Source organism: Malus domestica, chromosome 14 (assembly GCF_042453785.1).
Source record: "Malus domestica chromosome 14, GDT2T_hap1".
In the NCBI taxonomy this organism is placed as follows: Eukaryota; Viridiplantae; Streptophyta; class Magnoliopsida; order Rosales; family Rosaceae; genus Malus; species Malus domestica.
In genome coordinates, this window is record NC_091674.1 from 6,370,164 (window position 1) to 6,390,632 (window position 20,469).

The 20,469-nt window shown below is 38.5% G+C and overlaps 1 protein-coding gene across 1 annotated transcript; it reads right to left on the reverse strand.

The window, feature by feature from the left end:
• Positions 1-1,440: 1,440 nt before the first annotated feature.
• LOC103454260 (delta(12)-fatty-acid desaturase FAD2-like) lies at positions 1,441-5,180 on the reverse strand. Its single transcript, XM_008393854.4, has 2 exons — positions 4,880-5,180; positions 1,441-2,747 (listed from the first exon to the last, which is right to left on the reverse strand). Exon 2 carries the CDS (start codon positions 2,718-2,720, stop codon positions 1,572-1,574), a length of 1,149 nt encoding a protein of 382 aa, XP_008392076.3. The 5' UTR covers positions 2,721-2,747; positions 4,880-5,180; the 3' UTR covers positions 1,441-1,571.
• Positions 5,181-20,469: the final 15,289 nt, after the last annotated feature.

Here is a 20,469-nt window from a genome sequence, read left to right on the forward strand (position 1 = left end):
CTTTTTTTAGATAAAAGCCGTTTTAGACAACGTTTAATGATAATAGGCCTAGAATAGGATAAAGACTGATTGGGCTACCCGAACTAACCCATTCAATTTGTTTTCGGTTTATCTCAGATGTACAAAGTCCACTTATCCACAATCTTAGCTTGTTTATTCTTTTTTTGTCTCCTTTATTAAAAGGAAGGAATTGAACTCGTGACTTCGGATGCAGAGAATAATCTGAAACAACTGGGTTACAAGCTCCTTGTACGTTTGTTCTATGTGAACACAAAAAACTTGGAGATCTTTTACTCGCTTGTTAAAAAAATATGATAAATCATACATTCAGCTTGCTAGAATGTAGACCAAGAAGTCCTTAGCCACTTTCAATGAAGTAGAAACGATGAACATAATGGACAAAGTCTGTCTGTGGCTGAGCAGAATCCTTGCGTTATCGTTTCAGTGTTTCCTTAGCCTCCCATCCTTCACGGATTCATGATGGCAGATAATTTAGGATCACAAAAAATGCAATGTGAGTTACTCAGCTGGTTAACGCAATGTGTGTGTGTTCGCCTTTTCGGGCCAAGTCGATCAACCATTTCGAATTCACATCTTTAAGTATGTTATAATAAAGGGAACTTTAACAAAAAGTTCCCGGTACTGTTCACTTTAACGAAAAACCACATTTTTACACTAAAAAGTCAATCCTGGTACTATTCACTTTACCCTTTATTTTGTCCTTATCATTAAAACTCAAAGTTTTCAAGCCCTTTTCATTAATTTTCCTTATAATTATAATTAAAAGGTTTTTTTATTCATTAAGATTAAGAAAACCTTATATTTAAGCGTTGCAAAGTTAGGTGTATTTTTTTGTCCAATATCAAACTGAATATCTTAAATCGACAAAAAAACTCATTCTCTCCAGGAAAAGAGACTCATTTTTTTTATGGAAAAGGATCCGGCGCCCATATGCTTTTCTTAGGGATCCGGAGAATCTCGTGATCATGATCATTCATCGTATATTGTACGGTCAGTTTTCGTTAGGTACTATTTATATTTAATTTTAAATTTTAAATTTTAAATGATTGCTGACTGTATGATATACGATAAACAATCATGATCACGATGACGGAACTCCAAGAAAATGATCCAGCAAGAATCTTTTTTCCCTTTTTATGGCCAATAAAAAGCCACCGTGACAGCCTAATGTACTTTGGATTAGACAAGCAGGTTATGTTTTGGCTTAGGCTTTTAGATTAGGCACTTTGCACGCTTTCGGCTAACGAGAAAAGCCATCCTTCACGGGCAGCCTAATTTACTTTAGATTAGGGAAAGCAGGTTAGTTTTGGATTAGGCTTTCAGATTAAGCACTATGCACGCATTGTGCCTAAGAGAAAAGCACATAACAGATAGCATCCTCTTGTGTTTTAACTTCAACGACAATTAGAGAAGCAAAAATTATTGAAAAATCACTTATATTGATATAAGATTATTCTTGTACCAAACAACCAGGACATCTTCAACATAAGTTAAGGGAACCCCAGATCCATTACACGAACCTAAAACTCTCACTTGAATACCTTTCAAAATCAAAGCTTATTATTGTACCAGAAGACACCTTTCTCGTCACCCTCGTCAGGCTCGACGTAGATACACTCCTTCACCTCCCTAAACATTGCCTTGTAAACCGGAGTCCCGTCAAACTGATAGTACTCGCCCAAGATCGGCTTGATCACCTTGGTCGCCTCCATTGCGTGATAGTGCGGCATGGTTGAGAACAAATGGTGAGCAACGTGAGTGTCTGTGATGTTGTGGAAAACCTTGTTCAGGATTCCGTAGTCTCTGTCAACGGTGGCCAAAGCTCCCCTGAACCAGTCCCATTCGGAGGAATCATAGTGCGGCAATGCAGGGTGAGTGTGCTGCAAGTAAGTGATTAACACCAAATATCCGTTCACCACCATTAGAGGACCTCCGTAGAAGCATATAACCCAAGCAAGCCCCTTGGCAACGGCAAGACGGTAAAGCCCATAGAAGACAGCAAGAACACCAGCATCAGACACAAATATCTGTAATCGTTCGCGATCAGAGAAGATTGGGCCATATGGATGATAGTGGCAAGCAAATCCTTTGTAGGGCCTTCCAGAAACGTTGAATGCAAGATACAGAGGCCAGCCTAGAGTGAGTTGGACGGCGAGTGTGAGGAATCTGCCTGGTGGGTTGTTTAGATATTTTGCCCACCACCCTATCGCAGACTTTTGCTTGGGGACAAAGACTTCATCCCGCTCAAGGGAACCTGTGTTGGAATGGTGGCGGCGATGGCTATACTTCCATGAGAAGTATGGGACAAGAAGGCAGGAGTGGAGAATCAAGCCAACAGTGTCATCCAGCCACTGGTAATCACTGAAAGCATGGTGCCCGCACTCATGTGCTATGACCCAAACACCGGTGCAAACACAGCCCTGAACATACCAGTAAATAGGCCATGCCAAGAAGGAGAGAGGTTGAGAGAGATTCTGGATGTAGGTGTAAGCAAGGTAGTAAAGGATGGAAACAATGGCGAGGTCATAAAAGACATAGGAGAAGGAGCGGATGACAGAGCGCTGAAAACAATGAGGTGGGATGGCTTTCTTGACCTCGCCGAGGCTGAACGGAGGCTTTGTGTACGGAACTCGCTTGACAGTGTCGGCTTCAGCAATTTTACGCACACGGAGTGCAGTCATATTTCCACCGGCACCCATTATTCACAAATTCCTCCTGATAAAACCCTGAAAGTGAATAGTACAGAAACGATAAGACACCACAAAAGTTACATGAAAAAAACGACCAACAAATCAAGATATTGTAGTTCGAAGCCTAACACGACAACCACTCAAATTTGGAACGCAAAAGTAAACGGACCAAAACAAACGTTCACAGGCAAGAGGAATATCCAAAAAAATCCAACGTATACAGCTATAGGAGCAATTACAAGCCCAAACAAAATTTGACCTAAGTTAGTGCCGCTTCCATTTACCAGTGGAAACCTACGGACAAAGGTTTTCCATCCATTATTTTGGTAAATATATTATCTAATATTAGCAAAGATGGAGACAGAAATACCAACAAGTTGATACAATGAGCTCTAAATAAAACAGATCCCTTGTTTAAGCGGGCATAAACTACTTGATTAAATCGTAATTAGCAATTTGGCTACCAAATTAAGAGGAGCATACAAATAAACCAAAAAGATATTTTCATCCTTTTCAGGTATATACCACTCAAAACCGCATATTTCGTTTGCTTGTTTTACGTTTAATCACTGTTTAAGTACGTCCTGTTTCCTCCTTAAACATCATCGCAACAAGGAATCAATTGTCGAAAAGATGCCCTACAGAGCACCGTTAATAAAAGGGAAAAATTGACTACATTGTTTTATTAGTTGGAAGGTGATTAGGACCCACATTTTTAATTAATCAAATTCATAAGCACCAAAGCTGGAGCGGCTGAAAGCAACCCTACATGCACATAAACAAACACAACCAGCAAGCAAGTTGCGATGCACCAGACACTCCATTTTACAGTAGACAAGGAATTCAGAGTGGCCCATCACGTGAAAATACACACATATACATATACATACATATATATTTATTAATTGATACTACTCTAAATTAAGAAAAGAAATAAAATCATAAACCCATCTAATCCCTCCCCATATTCTTGTCAATTAAACAAATTAAAATAAATTAACAAAAATACTACTCTTACCATCTAGTTATATCGTTATTTGTACTAGACGTGACCCTATCTCTATTAGAGAGACAGTACAAACAATTGTATTGTAGCATTACAGTAGTGTGTAAAAACCATTTTCAAAGAAAAAATCTTTGTACAAAATTAAGTACATGGAAGCTGCGGGAAAGTATGGTTTAGCTTTGCCAAAATCGTGGCCGACCTTTAGACACGGTTGATTAAACAATAATTAACCACAAGTCCACTTCCTAAGCATGTTTCACCATTCTGCCGAACAATACCAACTTGTCGATTGCCAAAAGTGCCCAGGTTTTTTTGTTGCCAACCAATTTTAATTGCTAAAATAATATCGTTTTCCGAATATTATTCAAAAACTGTTACGTTAAATCGAATTTCACGTTGGGTTTTTCCTAATTTTCGAATTGAAAACCTACCAAAAAGCAAAAGCCACCCTACTTTTCGGAATTTATGCCGAAAACACAAAAAAAAAAACTTATCAGAAAGTGTGCATACATGCCGGCACTCAGTTGCGACAGACCATGTTTAAACGCCGCGTTTCTGACGAAACGAAGACGGAAAGGTTTAGAAATCGGCTGTGGAACGCGAGGCATCGAAGAGAGAATGAAAGACACCGACCACAGAGCACCAAAAAACCGAATCCGGATGAACAAATAATATTTTGTTTATCAGATAATTGTAATTTATTCATTGAAAAAATAAAAAAAATTTGAGATGACGACAAAGCGAGAGATCAATGTGGCCGCCATGGAAGTACAAAATCAAACAACACGACAAAAGATCCAGTCTGTTAGGCACGGATGACTCAGATCGGACTTCAAAAAGCACAAATCCTTACAAAATTAAAGAAAATAAAAAAAAATCAATGAAATTAATATTATTTAAACAAAATTATCATCTGCATTATCTTAATCAAGCTCAAAATCTAAGCCGTCGATACCGGAATCGCAAGAGAAAAGAACGGTGAAAATTTTTCCGCCATTAACGGCGAGATCTAACCCAGATTACGCCATTGGAGCAGAAAAGGAAGCTCAAACACGCAGATTTCCAATCACATTCGATCACAAAAAGCGAAATGCAGTTAAAAAACCTGAGAAATTTAAACCGGAAGCAAAATGTATCGGAAAAGAAATAAGAGAGGAAGTACCTGAAACGATAAGCCCTTCTTCCTTCTCTCACCTCCCTCTCTCTCTCTCTCTAGCTTTCTATCTCCTGGGCTCGACGGCCTGGTGTTGGATCAGAAATCTCCGGCCCTTTTGAAGTGCTCGCGAGCCCCGAGCACACCACTATTTAAAGCTCAAAGGCTTCCCTCCTTCATCTGAATCTGTGGGCCCCGCCAATCTCGGTTCGACTTTCCTACGTGGGCCCTATTGATTGGATCCTCTTTGTTACAATTTTCGGCGAAAAAATTAACTGATTTCGTGAATGTGATCTTGGCCGTTGATTGTGAGGAGGAATTGAGTTGTCCAAAGCTATTTGACCGCTTGTGATGATGGGAAGTACCTACCTAAGCAAGGTGAGAAATATCTAGGGAATATGTTCATCGAGAAATAAAATAAAATAAAATTCTGACGAATCACGTGTTGGCTGGATCATTGCAGAGAAATTTTTAATTATGACAGAAACACTGGTGATACACCACTTGTTCTTATGTAATTGGTGAAAAATTTTGTTTTTTAAGTTATTAACTTTCTAATACACAAATCCTACTATTTATATAATAACATGTGGTGTACCATTTCGTATATCGGTCACACTGAAAAATCTCTCCATTACTGGATGGTGAACTTTTGTAATCACGAAAATACCCCCCTTGAAGTTCCGAAGGCGGAAAATTTGAAGGTCGTTTCTTGCCGAAATTATAATTTTGAAAAAACTTGGTCGCGTATTATGGACCAGCATTTAACACCTACATTTGACAACAAGAATTCAATAACCGCACCGTCTCGGGTTCGATGCCCACTTGATGTTCTGATCAACGGAACAAAAATTAAAGGGTGTATTCAATTGGGAATTTGAGTGATTTTAATGGATGTATAAATTCATGAATTTTTATGGAGTTTAATTAATTTGTAAAGATTTTATGTAAAATTTTGATTCAATTCTCTTGAAATCTCATGGGGAGATGTAAGATTTGTAGATGCTTAAAATACATTACAAAATCTCTCAAATTCCCTCAAATTCCTTAACTTTTTGAAATTCATTAAAATCAAATTCTAATTTTTTACATTGGAATGTTATAAACTTTTTTAAAATTCTAATTGAATACATCCAGATTTTTTAAAGATTTTAATAAACTATCTTAAAATCCTGATTGAATACACATTAAATTTCAGAGAATCACTTAAAATCCTGATTGAATACCCTAGATTCATTAAAAGTATTAAAATCCCTCAAAATCACAATTGAATACACCCTCCTAAACTCTGTTTATGTTGTGACCTATTTTCTACTTTGTTTTATGTTGTGACCTATTTTATCTGAGGGAGAAAGAGGGTGCGGCAGTAATAGAGTGGAGAAGTTGTAGAATGCTTTGGAATTGTTGTGATTCTTTGTATGTTTGTGCCTTTATTTATAACCAAGTGAAAAAATTAACTTGTAATCCAAATAAGTACAATCCTATAGAGAAAGAATCACTAAAATAATAGATAATTTAGAAACCAAATATATATAGAATTTATACAATAACAATTAGATAATATTTATAACAACTTAAGGTAAGCTATCTTACTCTATGTGAAATATGGGCAACCGGTATGGGCCGTATGGCAGGTAGGAACTCATGTCCACTAACAATTGTACACGTGTATTTGTTTGGTATTTTTTAAAAAGTAGTATTTTTTTTAACACACGATAATATCTACATTAAGCGAGTGAAAGAGTGAGCTAGGTTTCACAATATGCTAGTAATAATGTGGTTCAAATTCGCCTCTGATGAGAATCGAATCTAAGACCTGTCACTTACAAGTGAAGAGAAATATTATTAAACCGTAATACTAAGTGACTTAAAAAAATGATTCTTTTTACACCTAATTTTTATCTTTGGACACTATATATTTTCTCCGGCCACCCATATAAGTTTATAATATTGTCAAATCATCTCTACTTAAAAATAGAGAAAATTTTGACACAACCATCTCAATCGTGAATCCAACTCCAAACCTTTCTTTTTCTTCTTCTTTCGCCTCTCCCTATTCTTCTAAAAAAAACAGCAAATCTCAATCCTCACCCAACCCAGAGCCCATCACCCTCATCAGTACTATCAAAATTTGATGGCAAAAGCTATGGAGCCCCATTGGCATTGCCCAAAGAAGTTGGAGAAATAATGACTTTTCTTTTTTTATTGTAAGCAAGTGGTTGTCCACAAACCCATAGATTTGAAGGTGGGAGAAGCGCCAGTCACCATTAGTTCGATGGAAATGAGAGGAGATAACAGATGAATGGTATGAATGGTTGTGTTGATGCATAAGTCGCTTAATATTACAATTTAATGATATCTCTATTGACTTGTAAGCGAAAAGTCTATAATAAAATGAATGGGGTGAATGCAAAATCCTCATAATAATTGTAGGGAATTGTTATTAACACTTAAAAAATCTCATTTGGCACTCCAAACTTTCTATAATTAGAAAGAAAAATACATTTGTAAGAAGTGTATAATGAGATTTTTGGAGTGTTAATAACAGTTCTCATAATTGTAAGGTGTTAATGAATATTGAGTGTCCTTTATGTAGTCCACCACTGCAGAAAAGATTTCTACCAAAAACTTTAATGAACAAAAGTGTTTAACATAAGTATTATTGAACGATCCAACTATTCATCTTTTAGGTCTCTTCTGTAAGATCATCACTACCAAAAATTACTTAAATTGGAAACCATTTGACTGTTGAATTAAATAAACCTTATTCGTCTATTTTTTTTTCCACTACAATTGGATGTCTTAATGCTTATGAATTTGTTTAATTTTTGTAAGGATGATCTAGAAATGGTGTATTAAAACATGGCTTGGATTTGTCCCTCAAATAAAATTATTTGAAGAATCCCGAACAAAATAGTGCTATTGAAGGTAGATCACTTTAGGTTTTTTTTTTTTTTTTTGAAAACCTCGGTGGTACGAGAAAGATTTATTGTTATTAAAAAAAATGTTGCACCTAATCAGGAGGACATAAAATTTACCCTTCATAGAGTAAGAAAAACAAAATACAAGAAAAGAGGTGGGAGACATACACCTTACCTCTCTTGAAAACAAAATTACAAGAAAAGGAAAGGGAGGGGGAACATACGCCTTATCCCTCTTGAAAAAAAAAATACAAGAAAAAGAGGGAGGGGGAGACATTGAACTTACTTCTATTGAAAAAGAAAATACAAAAAAAAAATGGGGTGGACATAGGACTAAACCCCTCTATAAAACCTAAAAGTTAAAAACTTACAAGACAAGCTACAAAATGGAAAGGGAAATAAAAAAAGATTAGGTAAAAAAAAAACACACACACATAAAGAAGAGGAGACAAACTTGTAGGCCGGCATGCCCAAGACTTTGAGAGCAGAAAGTGAAGAATCTCTATAGGAGGAGCGACATGCCAACAAGTGAAGACGAGAGAAATCCTAAATTGGCTAATTTGTCAGCAACTGCATTCCCTTCTCGAAATGTATGAGAGCAACATAATACCATATTTTGCAATTAGAAAATACAAATTTTCAACGTGTCTGGAGCGACCAAGGAGGAGAAAAAGAACAAAAAACAAGACAAGATATTACGCTAAAAAAGTTACTTTCAAGCCATCAATTTTACTAATTTCACTCACGAACTAACTCCACAAAAAGGATGACATACCTAAATAGATCACTTTAGGTATGCCATCCCAATCTTCATTAACATCGTCGCGGAAAAAGTCTCTCAGTTGTCTTATCAATGCATGATTTTATTTTCAAAGTTTTGTATTAATTAGCCGAGCTTAATAGGTGATCCGATCTTCTTGTCTATAGCTTTCGTATGTTTTCTTTTTCTCTTGTTTGTTGTTTCTGATTTTTCTTTTCCTTTGTATAACAAAATTTGTTTGTTATGAGTCGTGTTACATTGTACCCTATGTATTGGTTTTCTCAATTTGTATGATTGTATCTTACTATATTAAAAAAAAAATTTCTTTAATTTGTAATCTCGCCGTATTGTTTTCATCTTCAACAACGTAGGGTAGGGTTGTCTTTGAGATTTTAAAGTTCCTATGCGGAAGATAATAAATGGACCCTTGTATAAAACTTCATGCTAATTTATATGTCTATGGTTGTATTAAGAATGGACCTATATCAAGTATTATTTGTTGTGAGTTGTAGTTCAAATCAACAAAATATATCAAATAAAGAAATAAATACACAATTTAGAGCAAAGTTGACAGAGAAATTAGTGATGCTTCTTATGCATATGGAGGTCATATTTCTCTTATTTATATGCAAAATCTAGAAAATTTCTCAAAGATAGAAGTTTTTTTGCTACAAATCAAGTTGGTATATATGTAGATGATATTATCTTTTGGGGCCCTTTGGCTTTGGGATTGGACCCATATGCAAGGGCCCCTATTGCACATGACCTAAACCACCACTCGTGTAAGGCTATACACTAATAATTATTGAATTTAGAGAAAAATATAAAGAGATAGAAAGCTTATATGTGTTCCACGAAAAACTTTTTGGGCTTAATGTAGCCCGCTGTGTTTGCTGACCAAAATAATCCCCTTCATGAAGATGAACTTTACAAGTTTTCGAGGTAAAAGTTTCTTGATTGAAACAAAATGAAGAAAAATTCATGGCAAAAAAATAACAAGAATATAAGATAAAAATGAGTGTGTGAATAATACTTTCTTAATATTATCTATGGAGTGTCCAACTTACATGAGTTTTATGCCTACCTGCATGTGAAAGTATATAAATCTTACTTTGCCTCATTGTTTCGTATTAAACTTGTAAAACATATGTTTTTGCATAATGGCATGCATTTGATATGATATACTAGTTGCTTCTGAGTTCTGATGGAAACTAAGGCTTACACTTTCAAATATGATGCAATCAATTAGAAATTCAGAAGCTCCTTAGCACGAAGAAAACACGTATCTTCTACTCCAATCTCATGTGTACCAAACGAGCCCACACACAGCTTTCAAAAAGAAGGACAAAGTTCACTATAAGTTGTACTTTGCTTACCTACAATGTAGAGCAATTTGACGAACAATATGGCTGAGGTATTGTACACAATTGAAAAATGAAAAATCTATAGTTGGACATGGTACAAAATTTGGCATCTGCAGAAACATTAGCCACAATATAGTTCAATTTGATCTCAAATGACCCAAAACTAGAGCTTTGTTAAATGAGGCACTATCAAAATTTGGCATCTCTAGCAACATTAGCCACAATAGTATTATAGTGAATTTAGTTGTATCAAGTCATTTTTACGTACATTTATCACATTTTTATATCACATTTGTCCCACTTATCTAATAGAGGCAGAGCTCTCCAATACAAGTGGATCTTGCCTTTATCAATAGGTGGCACAAATGTGGTGTGGATATCAAATGGTTGGCGATCACTTTTGATTCTATTCAGTAGCAACATATTTATAGAGAAGCCAACTTCCTAACCAACTTCCTAACCGATGTTATTTATATCCATTGGTCACAATATGACAACATTTGAATTATGGGATAGGATGCTTCGTAGCGAAGCACATCAAGCGTTTGTATTTGACTATATGGGTTCCGTGTGTTTTCGGAGATTCTTTTTCGTAATATGTCTAGATACTTTTTACTTATTCGGTACATTATATGGTTAAGGTTCACATGAGATGCATGTTTCAGCACCTTCACAAGGCTTTTGGAATTCTTCTCGAAGACTAGTCACGCTCAATAATTACAAGGTCGAAAGCGATGAATCTTTTTAATATGATCTAAAGGGATGAGGTTTTCTAAGATAAAGAGGGAGATTATATTACGTCATTAACAAGTCATCCATAACTAGGTATCTAACTCAATACAAATATTATTTGTTATCGTTATTCATGTTAGTCAAGTTTTAAGACCTCTCACTTATAAATGAAGAAATCTAATTTTCTTTCTTGTATATAACATATTGTACCCTTCAAATCTTTATAACCGAGTACCAATTTGATTTGTTTCTAGAAGTTGATCCTTGATTTTAGCTTGTAATTCAATACGGCAATTAGATTTATATGATATTATTCTCCCCTTGTAAATAGTCTTCTAACACAAGCAGCCAGAAACCGTCTTTATAATCGTATAACAATGTGGATTGTTAGAGCATCTCCAACAGAAATATCAAATCCTAAATGGAATATCAATAATTGTATAACAATGTAGATTGTTAGAGCATCTCCAACAAAAATGTCAAATCCTAAATGGAATATCATGTAATAAAATTTGAAGGCAAATAGAAACTCCAACCGATATGTCAATTTTATGTAGATTGACATCGAGATTGTGTGCTACCAATTTTGACATATTTTAAAAATATTTTGTTGCGTGGATCCTAGTAATGCACTAATTATAAATCATGAAAATTTGTTTTGAAAATGGATCCTACAAATATTTATTGACTAAGAAAAACATACAGGTTGGAGTAAAAGAAAATTTGACATTACTATGTAAGCCTTCAAATTTACATTTGACAATCTTTTTACCTCTCCATTGAAGATGGTCTTAGAGCGTCTCCGAAGGATCCTAAGTGGAATGTCACTCAATCAAAATTTGAAGGTGGGAAGAAATTCCAAGCGATATGTTAATCTCAAGTTGATTGACATAAGATTTTTTTTTTACCAATTTTGACATATGAGAAAAGGTACTGTCAGTTAATTTTTGTAATTATTTTGTTGTGTGGGTCCGGACCAATTATAAATCATGAAATTTTATTTTAATTGATTTTTAAAATAATTATAACAAAAAAAAAACATATGAATTGGAGGAAGATAAAATCTGACATTGCCATATCGGCCAACAATTTTTGCTCACCAAGTACTGGTGATGTTCACCACCTTACTTATCACCATTGGATGATTTTAAATTTCAAAATATATATAGTAAATTGAAAGAAATTTCAAAATTTAAATATCCAATGATTATAACTTATTTCGAACATGACCACCACTTTAGGTTGGTGAATAAAATAACACCCATTATCTTTTGACATCTCTATCGAAGATAATCATGTAGAACAAATAAATTATTTTTTAGGTGGAGTGCCATGCTCCCTCTTTCTTCTGTACTGTATGCTCGACTAACCCTTTCCAAAATATGTCATCTTCTATGTTTTGAACAATACCGATATATATCACCAGAGGCTTCAACTATTGGATTTAATAAATACCAAACCTCTTAAATAGGTTGCTCAATATATCATGGAGTATTAATCAGTCAGATAACCACAATCAAGGCAACAACAATAAAAACAAAAGCAAAAATTCCATGCTTGAAGTAGAAAAAGTCCACTTCTGTTGTAACGAATCAACATTAGAATCAAGTAATAACCAAGTTATGAAATATGAATTTAAAATGTAACTATTTACTGTGTCTGTAATGAATCTGTAATCAAATAGTTAAACCCTAAAAAGCTACTGATATCAGTAAAAAAAACCAAAAAAAAACAAAATATGTTTCCAACGTATGAAGAAAAGTATGATGCTTCAGTGCAGCCGCGGAGTTGGAAGTCAGAGTCCTATGATTGGTGGCATATTATCTTTGAATTTTGATTCTTTCATTTGATCAGATTCAAGATTTCGAAACCAAACTGGACCCCTCGTTCCCCTTTAATTACAGAATATGCCCCTAAAACTCAATAAATTAGAAACAAACTAAAACCTGGGATTGGTGAAGTCCGTACCTTGGAAAGTGCTTAATGAATGCTGCCAGATTACTACTCTGAAGAGGTGACTTTCTTTGAAGATTACTCAATATCAGTAGCGTCTCCATCTGTGGGATGAAATAGCAACTGCTAACCCAAGCCCATGTACAGTTTCTTTGGCTCTTATAAAACAGTTGCTACATCTACATGTATCCTTCTGTAAACACCGTCAAATTAAGATGTAACACAATTAAACAATCATGAAATCATTAAATATAGCTTCGATATCTTAGAGAAGCCTAAACCAAAAGGTGGAAAAAAAAAAAAAAAAACCTTTCGATAAAAAAAAAGTTAACAGTAACTGAAGACTCCGAAAATTGAGTCCCTTTCAGAATTGTTGTAATAAAAAAAAAAAAAATTGGCAACTATGGATACAGAGCCATTAAAAACTGGGGATTCTTTGATCTTTTCTTTCATCAAAAGTACTCTGCATTACAGTTCGACAATGTTGCTCCAAAACATTTTCAAAACACAATATAAAAAACAAAAGTTGTTGAGCCAGTTAATATTGTTCTTCAAGGGTTGTTCACACAACTATATATTTCAGTTATACATCGAAAATAAACACACATGTTTAAATAGAGATAAGTAATTATACGCATTCCCATTGAAAATGACTTATTAGTTCATGACAATTATAACATTCAAAGGTAGATTGTGTTGGAAAATATTAGTATTTTGGTTTATTTGAATATTTGGTTTTATGGACTTAGCCCGTTAGAATTAGGTTTTGTTAGAGATTAGGGTTAGTTTATTATAAATAGGGTGCTTTGTTATTCATTAGAGAATAAGGCATTCACAATGTAGCTTTTAGGGTTTTGTAGCCGTTTCGGCATTCTCGTTTGTTTAATAATATTCTTATTTTGTTAGTCTTATTCGTTGCGCACTCTGATATTCAACTTGGTATCAGAGCAGGTTTGATCCTTCGGGATTTAATCTGCTTCGAGTTGGTATCTGTTTGCTTGTTTCCGTTGTCGTTTGTGTTCAGATTGTTAGTTGGTATTGATTGTTTGCAAGAGGAAAAAGTAAGAATGGAATGAAAAAAGAAGGAAAAAAAGGGGAGTAAAATAAAAAAAAAAAGAAAAAGGAAGAAACAAGAAAAAATTGGTTGCTTGTCTGAGGCCCATGCGGGCAGAAGAAAAAAATAATTTGGTTGGATTTTTTTGTTTGTTTGTTTGGAAGTTGGCATCGGCATTGGTATTAGCATTGGCATTGGCATTGGTATAGGCATCGGCATTGGCATTGGAATTTGGAGGCTTGCATCCACATCTGCTTGTTGGCAAACTCATGTCGTGTACCGCCATGAGTTTGACGGGGGTGTTGGAAAATATTAGTATTTTGGTTTATTTGAATATTTGGTTTTATGGGCTTAGCCCGTTAGAATTAGGTTTTGTTAGAGATAAGGTTAGTTTATTATAAATAGGGTGCTTTGTTATTCATTAGAGAATAAGTCATTCACAATGTAGCCTTTAGGGTTTTATAGCCGTTTTGGCATCCTCGTTTGTTTAATAATATTCTTATTTTGTTAGTTTTATTCGTTGCACACTCTGATATTCAACTGATTGATCAAGTCCATTCAACTGATTGATCAAGTCCATTTCTAACCGATCCTCTTCCTTGTCCGCTGAAAGCACTACAACCCTGACCTCTTCGTCTTGGTTAAGCTTCATGAGTTACCTTTAGTGCTTATTAATCCATAACATGCCTACTCATCTTTTGATGCACCAACAAACGGCTTTGTAATTCATTCATGGACAGGGTGTCCATATTGTTTGACTCCTCAATGGAGCACACAACATAATCATATTCTGGATTCATGGATTACAAAATTTTCTCAATGACAACCACATCGCTAATCTTTTCTCCATGAATTCTCATCTTGTTTGCTATGATGAGAGTGCATGCAAAGTAGTGATTCATGGATTCTCTTACCTTCATGTGAAGCACCTCAAACTCTTTGCGAAAAGCTTGCAACTATGCACACTTGACTTGTGTCGTGCCTTGATACTTCTACTTCAGGGAGTCCCAAATATTGCTCGCAGTGTCTTTTTTAAGTTTGTCTTCAGAACTGATCAATCAATGGCTTGAAACAGGTAGTTCTTAGTCTTCAAATTACCTTTCTCTGTGCATCAATAAGATCCGTTCTTTCTGCTGCTGCAGTAATCCCGGTTTCCACCAAGCTCCAATACTCCTTGCGTAAAAATTCTCTATCAGCATGCTCCAGTGGTCGTAGTGTCCAACTTTTGGGATTGCAAGTTGCACAAAGCTACTTTCAATGGTCATGCCATTGCTACTTCACGCTACACTAGATTGTGTTTGTTGACCCTAAAAACTACCAAGCCTACGTGGCGCGCAGGTAGAGTAATCTATAAGCTAACTACGTCCTTCGGTGAATGCAGGGTGTGCCAACTCGTTGGCCGAGCTCGGCCAATGAGTAAATTTGTTGATGTTGCGTTGGGTACGCGGCTGACTTCTGCGTCTCGCGATTGCGACCGAGGAAGGAACACGTCTCGGCCTCTTGGGTTCTCGAACCTGAAAATAAGGCTACTATTCTTACGAAGTTCACGAATCGTCGTCGTTGGATTCGGTCACAGTGATGGTATTCATCAGAGTAAACTCACGCCGAATCGACACCAAAGTGTAAGGGCATAAATACTCAAATCAGATATGAGTCTTAATAATGAACGTGGTTCGGCCGTCTGAATGCCGAACTCTGAACTTGCGAGTATCCAATCATAAAATAACTCGGCGTGCAATGCGCCGAGCTCAGTAGGCTGTAACACCTCGCTTCGCCGAGAAAGCTAACAAAATGACCTCAATCAATAAGGATCTAGAAATCCTTCTCGACCAAGACTTGGATAGGTAACCAACCGTCCTCGCCGCAGTGTTGTTGATGCCAACGGAAGATACTGCGAGATTGGCTGATTCTACGGCGACATAGCTATCTATGTCGACTGAAGATGTCACCAGTTGCTTTCACAGTGCTGTTGATGCCAACGGAAGATGTGTCAGCGAAAAGAGAAAATAAAAATCTCAAGTTGTTGAGAGAGTTTGCGCAGGGCAGTTGTGTGTTGAATTAGAAGGGACCTCGAACGATGTATAGCCTCCTCTATTTATAGCACCGGATTCCTTCAAGGTCGAGTTAAAAAACTACCCGGATTAGGACTTCTTCTCCCAATCAAACTCCAACTCGACCAGTACTTTTTCACTATACTTTTGAACCCAGTCCTATATCGAGCTGAATTCACTTCCGGGTTGTTAATCTTACCGAGACTCCTCATTGCACTAGGATTCGATTCGTCTTGCAGCATGACTTATTTGACCTAGGTTTGGAAGCCCACGAACCAAATGATCCATGGTAACTTTGTCGTAGGGCCTTCCGGGTCGAGACTAATTCTATACTCGGCCCAAACTGATATTTTGGGCCCAAATATTGCCCCCTCGCTTTTGAGGTCCTCGGCCTGAATTCTCTGGTCGAGCTCCGACCTTGAAGAAGCGAAACTAATACTCATAATCCACATACTCTATTTCCAAGGCGTATTTATTGAGCACGATTGCACGATCTTGATCCTGCTGACCAATACGCCACGTGGCATTTTTTAACACGGTTAATCCTTAATGATGACTTTTAAAACGTGCATCTCTTTGAACCATCGTACCATCATGACCTTATTGCTGAGCACCACCATGCCGCCTTAATCCGTGAACCATTCACCATCATGCAGACACCAAACGTCTTTCACCATAAATCTCGCCGCCACACGCCATCGTGCGTTCCCCAAGCCACGAAACCCTCGGTCTTCTCAACTAGATTCTCTGAATGTTCATAATGATTAGAGGATTCTTCGGTCGATTTTACCCTTCCTTTTGAATTTCAAACGATTGACCTTCCCTCCATATTCCTATAAATACCGAAATTCCCTCATTTACACCTTACGCTTTCAAATTCTCTGAAATCTCTTGCCCTCATTCTACGGTGAATCCCTTTCTTCCAGATTTTTGTCTCAAAATCCCCCAACCCAGAAAAATTCCTTTCGTCACATCTTCAACCCCCATATAATGGCCTCTTTCATCTCCAAGCTTTCCAAGGAATGTGACCAATGCCAAAAAATTATTGATCGAAGTTCGATCAAAACCATCCGTTTTGAAAGTGATATGAGCACCCCTCACCAAATGTTGGGCCCTCTCTTCAAAGCGGCAGTACCACCAACCATCATCGGACTTCTCAAGGAGCACTGCTTATCACCCTTGCTGCAAGGGTTTGAATGGTTGAAGTGGGACTTGGCAAGGCCACAAAGATCATGGTCTTCGACCACTACAACTTGGGCGGCTTGGGTCGTACGAATGGAAAAACTCTTCGGTGAGCAATGGAAAGCCCTGGGCATCTACGACGCCATTCACATCTCATCTATGGAAGTTATCATGGACAAGGACCTCCTCCTAGCGGCCTTATGCTTCTGGTGTTCGGCCACCAACACCATGGTCCTCCCTCTCGGCCCCATAGGTCCCACCATCCTTAACATTACTGCCATCTTGGGGACTTCCCCGACTGGAATCCTAGTTGATGCTGCCCTCTCTGGGTACTTGTCGAACCTTGACCTGAAGGTGTTTTTCGACAAGCGGGCCCTTGAAACGCTGAGCGGTGAAGGCCAAGCACCGTCGAAAGAAGAGGTTCACAAACTTCATAAGAACTTCTTCAACTATAACACCCTCTATTTCCATTTTGCTGGTCAAGGAGATGAGGCTCTGCGAAAAGGAGAACACGAGGCCTTCCTCTTCTATTGGTACAACAAATTTATCTGTTGTACCAAATCCAATAAGTGTCTGGTTGAGAACATGCCAGTGGTCGAATCCCTAGCTAGCAGTCACACTCTAGCACTCAGCCCAGCCATTCTCGCCCATCTCCTACGATGCTTGGCCGAGACAACCTAACACAAGATCGACCCATAACATAGTGGTCCCCTCTGGATATTTCAACTCTGGCTTCAAGTTTACTTTGCATCTCTTCGGCCAGAGATTGCCGATTTCTCGCCTACGGGAGCGCTCGGCCCTCAGTTGGTTTCTCGGCCAACACCCCCTCACCAGGCTGAAGAGGTATTCAAATACCTTTTCGCTCTCGACGATCTTTCTCATGACGAGTTCCTTATCTGTCGTCGTCGAGAATACCCTTCGTCGATCAGGCTTCCTACATCAACGTGGGGCGCGGATGAATATGTTAACCTTCGTCAATCCTGGGGGTCCTTCATGCTTACCCGCGACCTACCCCTCGGCTGCGAGGGTCACCGAGCGGGTTGGGAAGTGTATCATCCCAACTTCCTCACTCGGTAACTTGGCTACCTCTAAGGCTGCCCGATCCTTCTTCTCTCTTCACGGTCCGTCTTAAGCCACAGACGTGAACCCGGTTCTTCAGAGAAGGAATGCCACGACGCCAAAAAGAATTCCAAGAGCGATGCCAAAAATTCCTTCTTCGAACGGTCACTCCAGAATCCCTTAGTACCGATACCTTCGACGATTGGTGGGAAGAATATACTCAGAGCTTCTTCAGCGCACCGGTCGAAGATGTCATTAACAAGATTTTCGACGATCGTCCCCACAAGGCTCCTGCTCCCCAACCCAAAGAGGCTACCCAAGGTATATAGCTTGCTTTATATATTTGGATATATCTATATCCTTATTGTTATTGACTCAGCTTTCAATTATCAGGCGGCCAAGCGTCAAAAAAGGTAACGGCGGTGGCTACAATTGCAGCCAAGAAAAAAACAATCCCCTCTTCCCAGCCGAGTAAACAACCCCGACAAGAGACTGAGACGGCCGCCGCAGTTTCTCGTCATATAAAACACGTCAAGAAATTGGCAAACAAAGGGCAACGAGAAATTCACGTCATCTCTAACCAAACGTCGGGAACGGCCACTCCCGACATTTCTCCTTCCATCCCAGCTGTACGTATATCGATGGTCGTGCAGCCGACCCCGGTGAGTCAAGCTCCCAAGGCTCAACCTAACCCTTTAGTCGTGACCGGGCCAATGACTGCTCCATTAGTCGAGCCATCTGTTGTTTCGAGGTTGGCCGTCGCACCTGTCGTGGAAGAGACGGCCCCTCTGGCCGAGAGAACTCCCTCCAAAAATTCAAAACATGCGGCAGTAATTCTAGAAGAGAGCGACGAGAGCGACAAGATTCAGCTGGCGGGTCACCTCCAACCACGCAATTAACCTCTTTTTGCGTCCAAGGCAGATGTCCAAGTCGGCCCTTCTACGACCAACCGTGGTAAACAACCTACCGTCGAACCAGATGAGAGTGATGGGAGCGACGAGATTCCACTGGCGGGTCGCCCGCAACCCCATAGTCAACCTCCCCCTGCGTCTGAGGTAGCTGTCCAGATCGGCCCTTCTGCAGCAGATTGCGACAAACGACCTGCCGTAGAGCCAGAAGCGATGGCGAAAACGCCCGTTCATCCGCAGGACCAGGACTTCCACATTCCTCCCCAAAAAGCCACTTCGGCCTTCGTAAGTAACCCTATTGCTTTCCTTGGTTATTTTTCTCTTAGAGCTCTAAACCAAGAAAATATTAAATGTCAGGTGCCTGCCCACTCTTTTCATTGAAAATTCTATGCGCCGAAAGGTGTTATCTATATTTCTTGGCCGCCTCCGTGGCCATCAAATGTAGATAACCTTCATCAGTCGCGTGAATTGAGGAACAGTCTAAGGCACTAGGCTCGGCCATTAAATTCTTTATGTTCGAGCAATGAACCTGAAGGTTATCTACATTTGATGGCCACAATGGCGTGAATTGAGGAACACGCGGCAGTCGCAATGGCGTGAATTGAGGAACAGTCTAAGGCACTAGGCTCGGCCATTAAGTTCTTTATGTTCGAGCAATGAACCTGAAGGTTATCTACATTTGATGGCCACAATGGCGTGAATTGAGGAACACGCGACTGATGAAGGTTATCTACATTCGAGGTTGGCCGTCGCACCTGTCGTGGAAGAGACGGCCCCTCTGGCCGAGAGAACTCCCCCCAAAAATCCAAAACACGCAGCAATAATTCTAGAAGAGAGCGACGAGATTCAGCTGGTGGGTCACCTCCAACCACGCAATTAACCTCCTTTTGCATCCAAGGCATAAAATGTAGATAACCTTCATCAGTCGCGTGAATTGAGGAACAGTCTAAGGCACTAGGCTCGGCCATTAGGTTTTGTTTTAAACCTGCCGAGGTCATAATCTTCTTCCTTCTTCGCCCTGAATTTATGTAAACTGATTGACCAACTCACTTTGTGTATTCTTCTATCAACCTTAATGAAATGAATTTCTATTCCCGCATTTCCCATGTGACCAGATAGTACTTCTTTAAAAACTTCCCATTGATTGGCAATTTGTGAACTAAACCAGTCCGGTCTCTAAGATGATATGCGTCTTTGCCGAGAACCTTATGTATGACGAAAGGCCCTTCCCAAGTTGGCGACCATTTGCCGAACCTAGGGTCTTTAATTCCTACGGGCAACACCGTTTGCCAAACTAATTCTTCTTCGCCAAATGTTTTCTGTCGGACCTTTTGATTGTATGCTCGCTCGGCAATCTGTTTTTGTGCCACCAGCAAGTTATAAGCATCGAGTCGTGCTTCTTCTAAGTCTTCTAACTCTTGTCTCATGGACTGATTATATTCGGCGCTGAACAGACTACTTTGTTCAATTATTCGTAACAAATTTATGCTTAGCTCGACTGGTAACATTGCGTCGTGTCCGTAGGTTAGTGCATACGGAGTTGTCCCAGTCGCCGATCAGAGCGATGTTCGATAAGCCCATAAAGCCTTATTTAACTTTAAATGCCACATGCCAG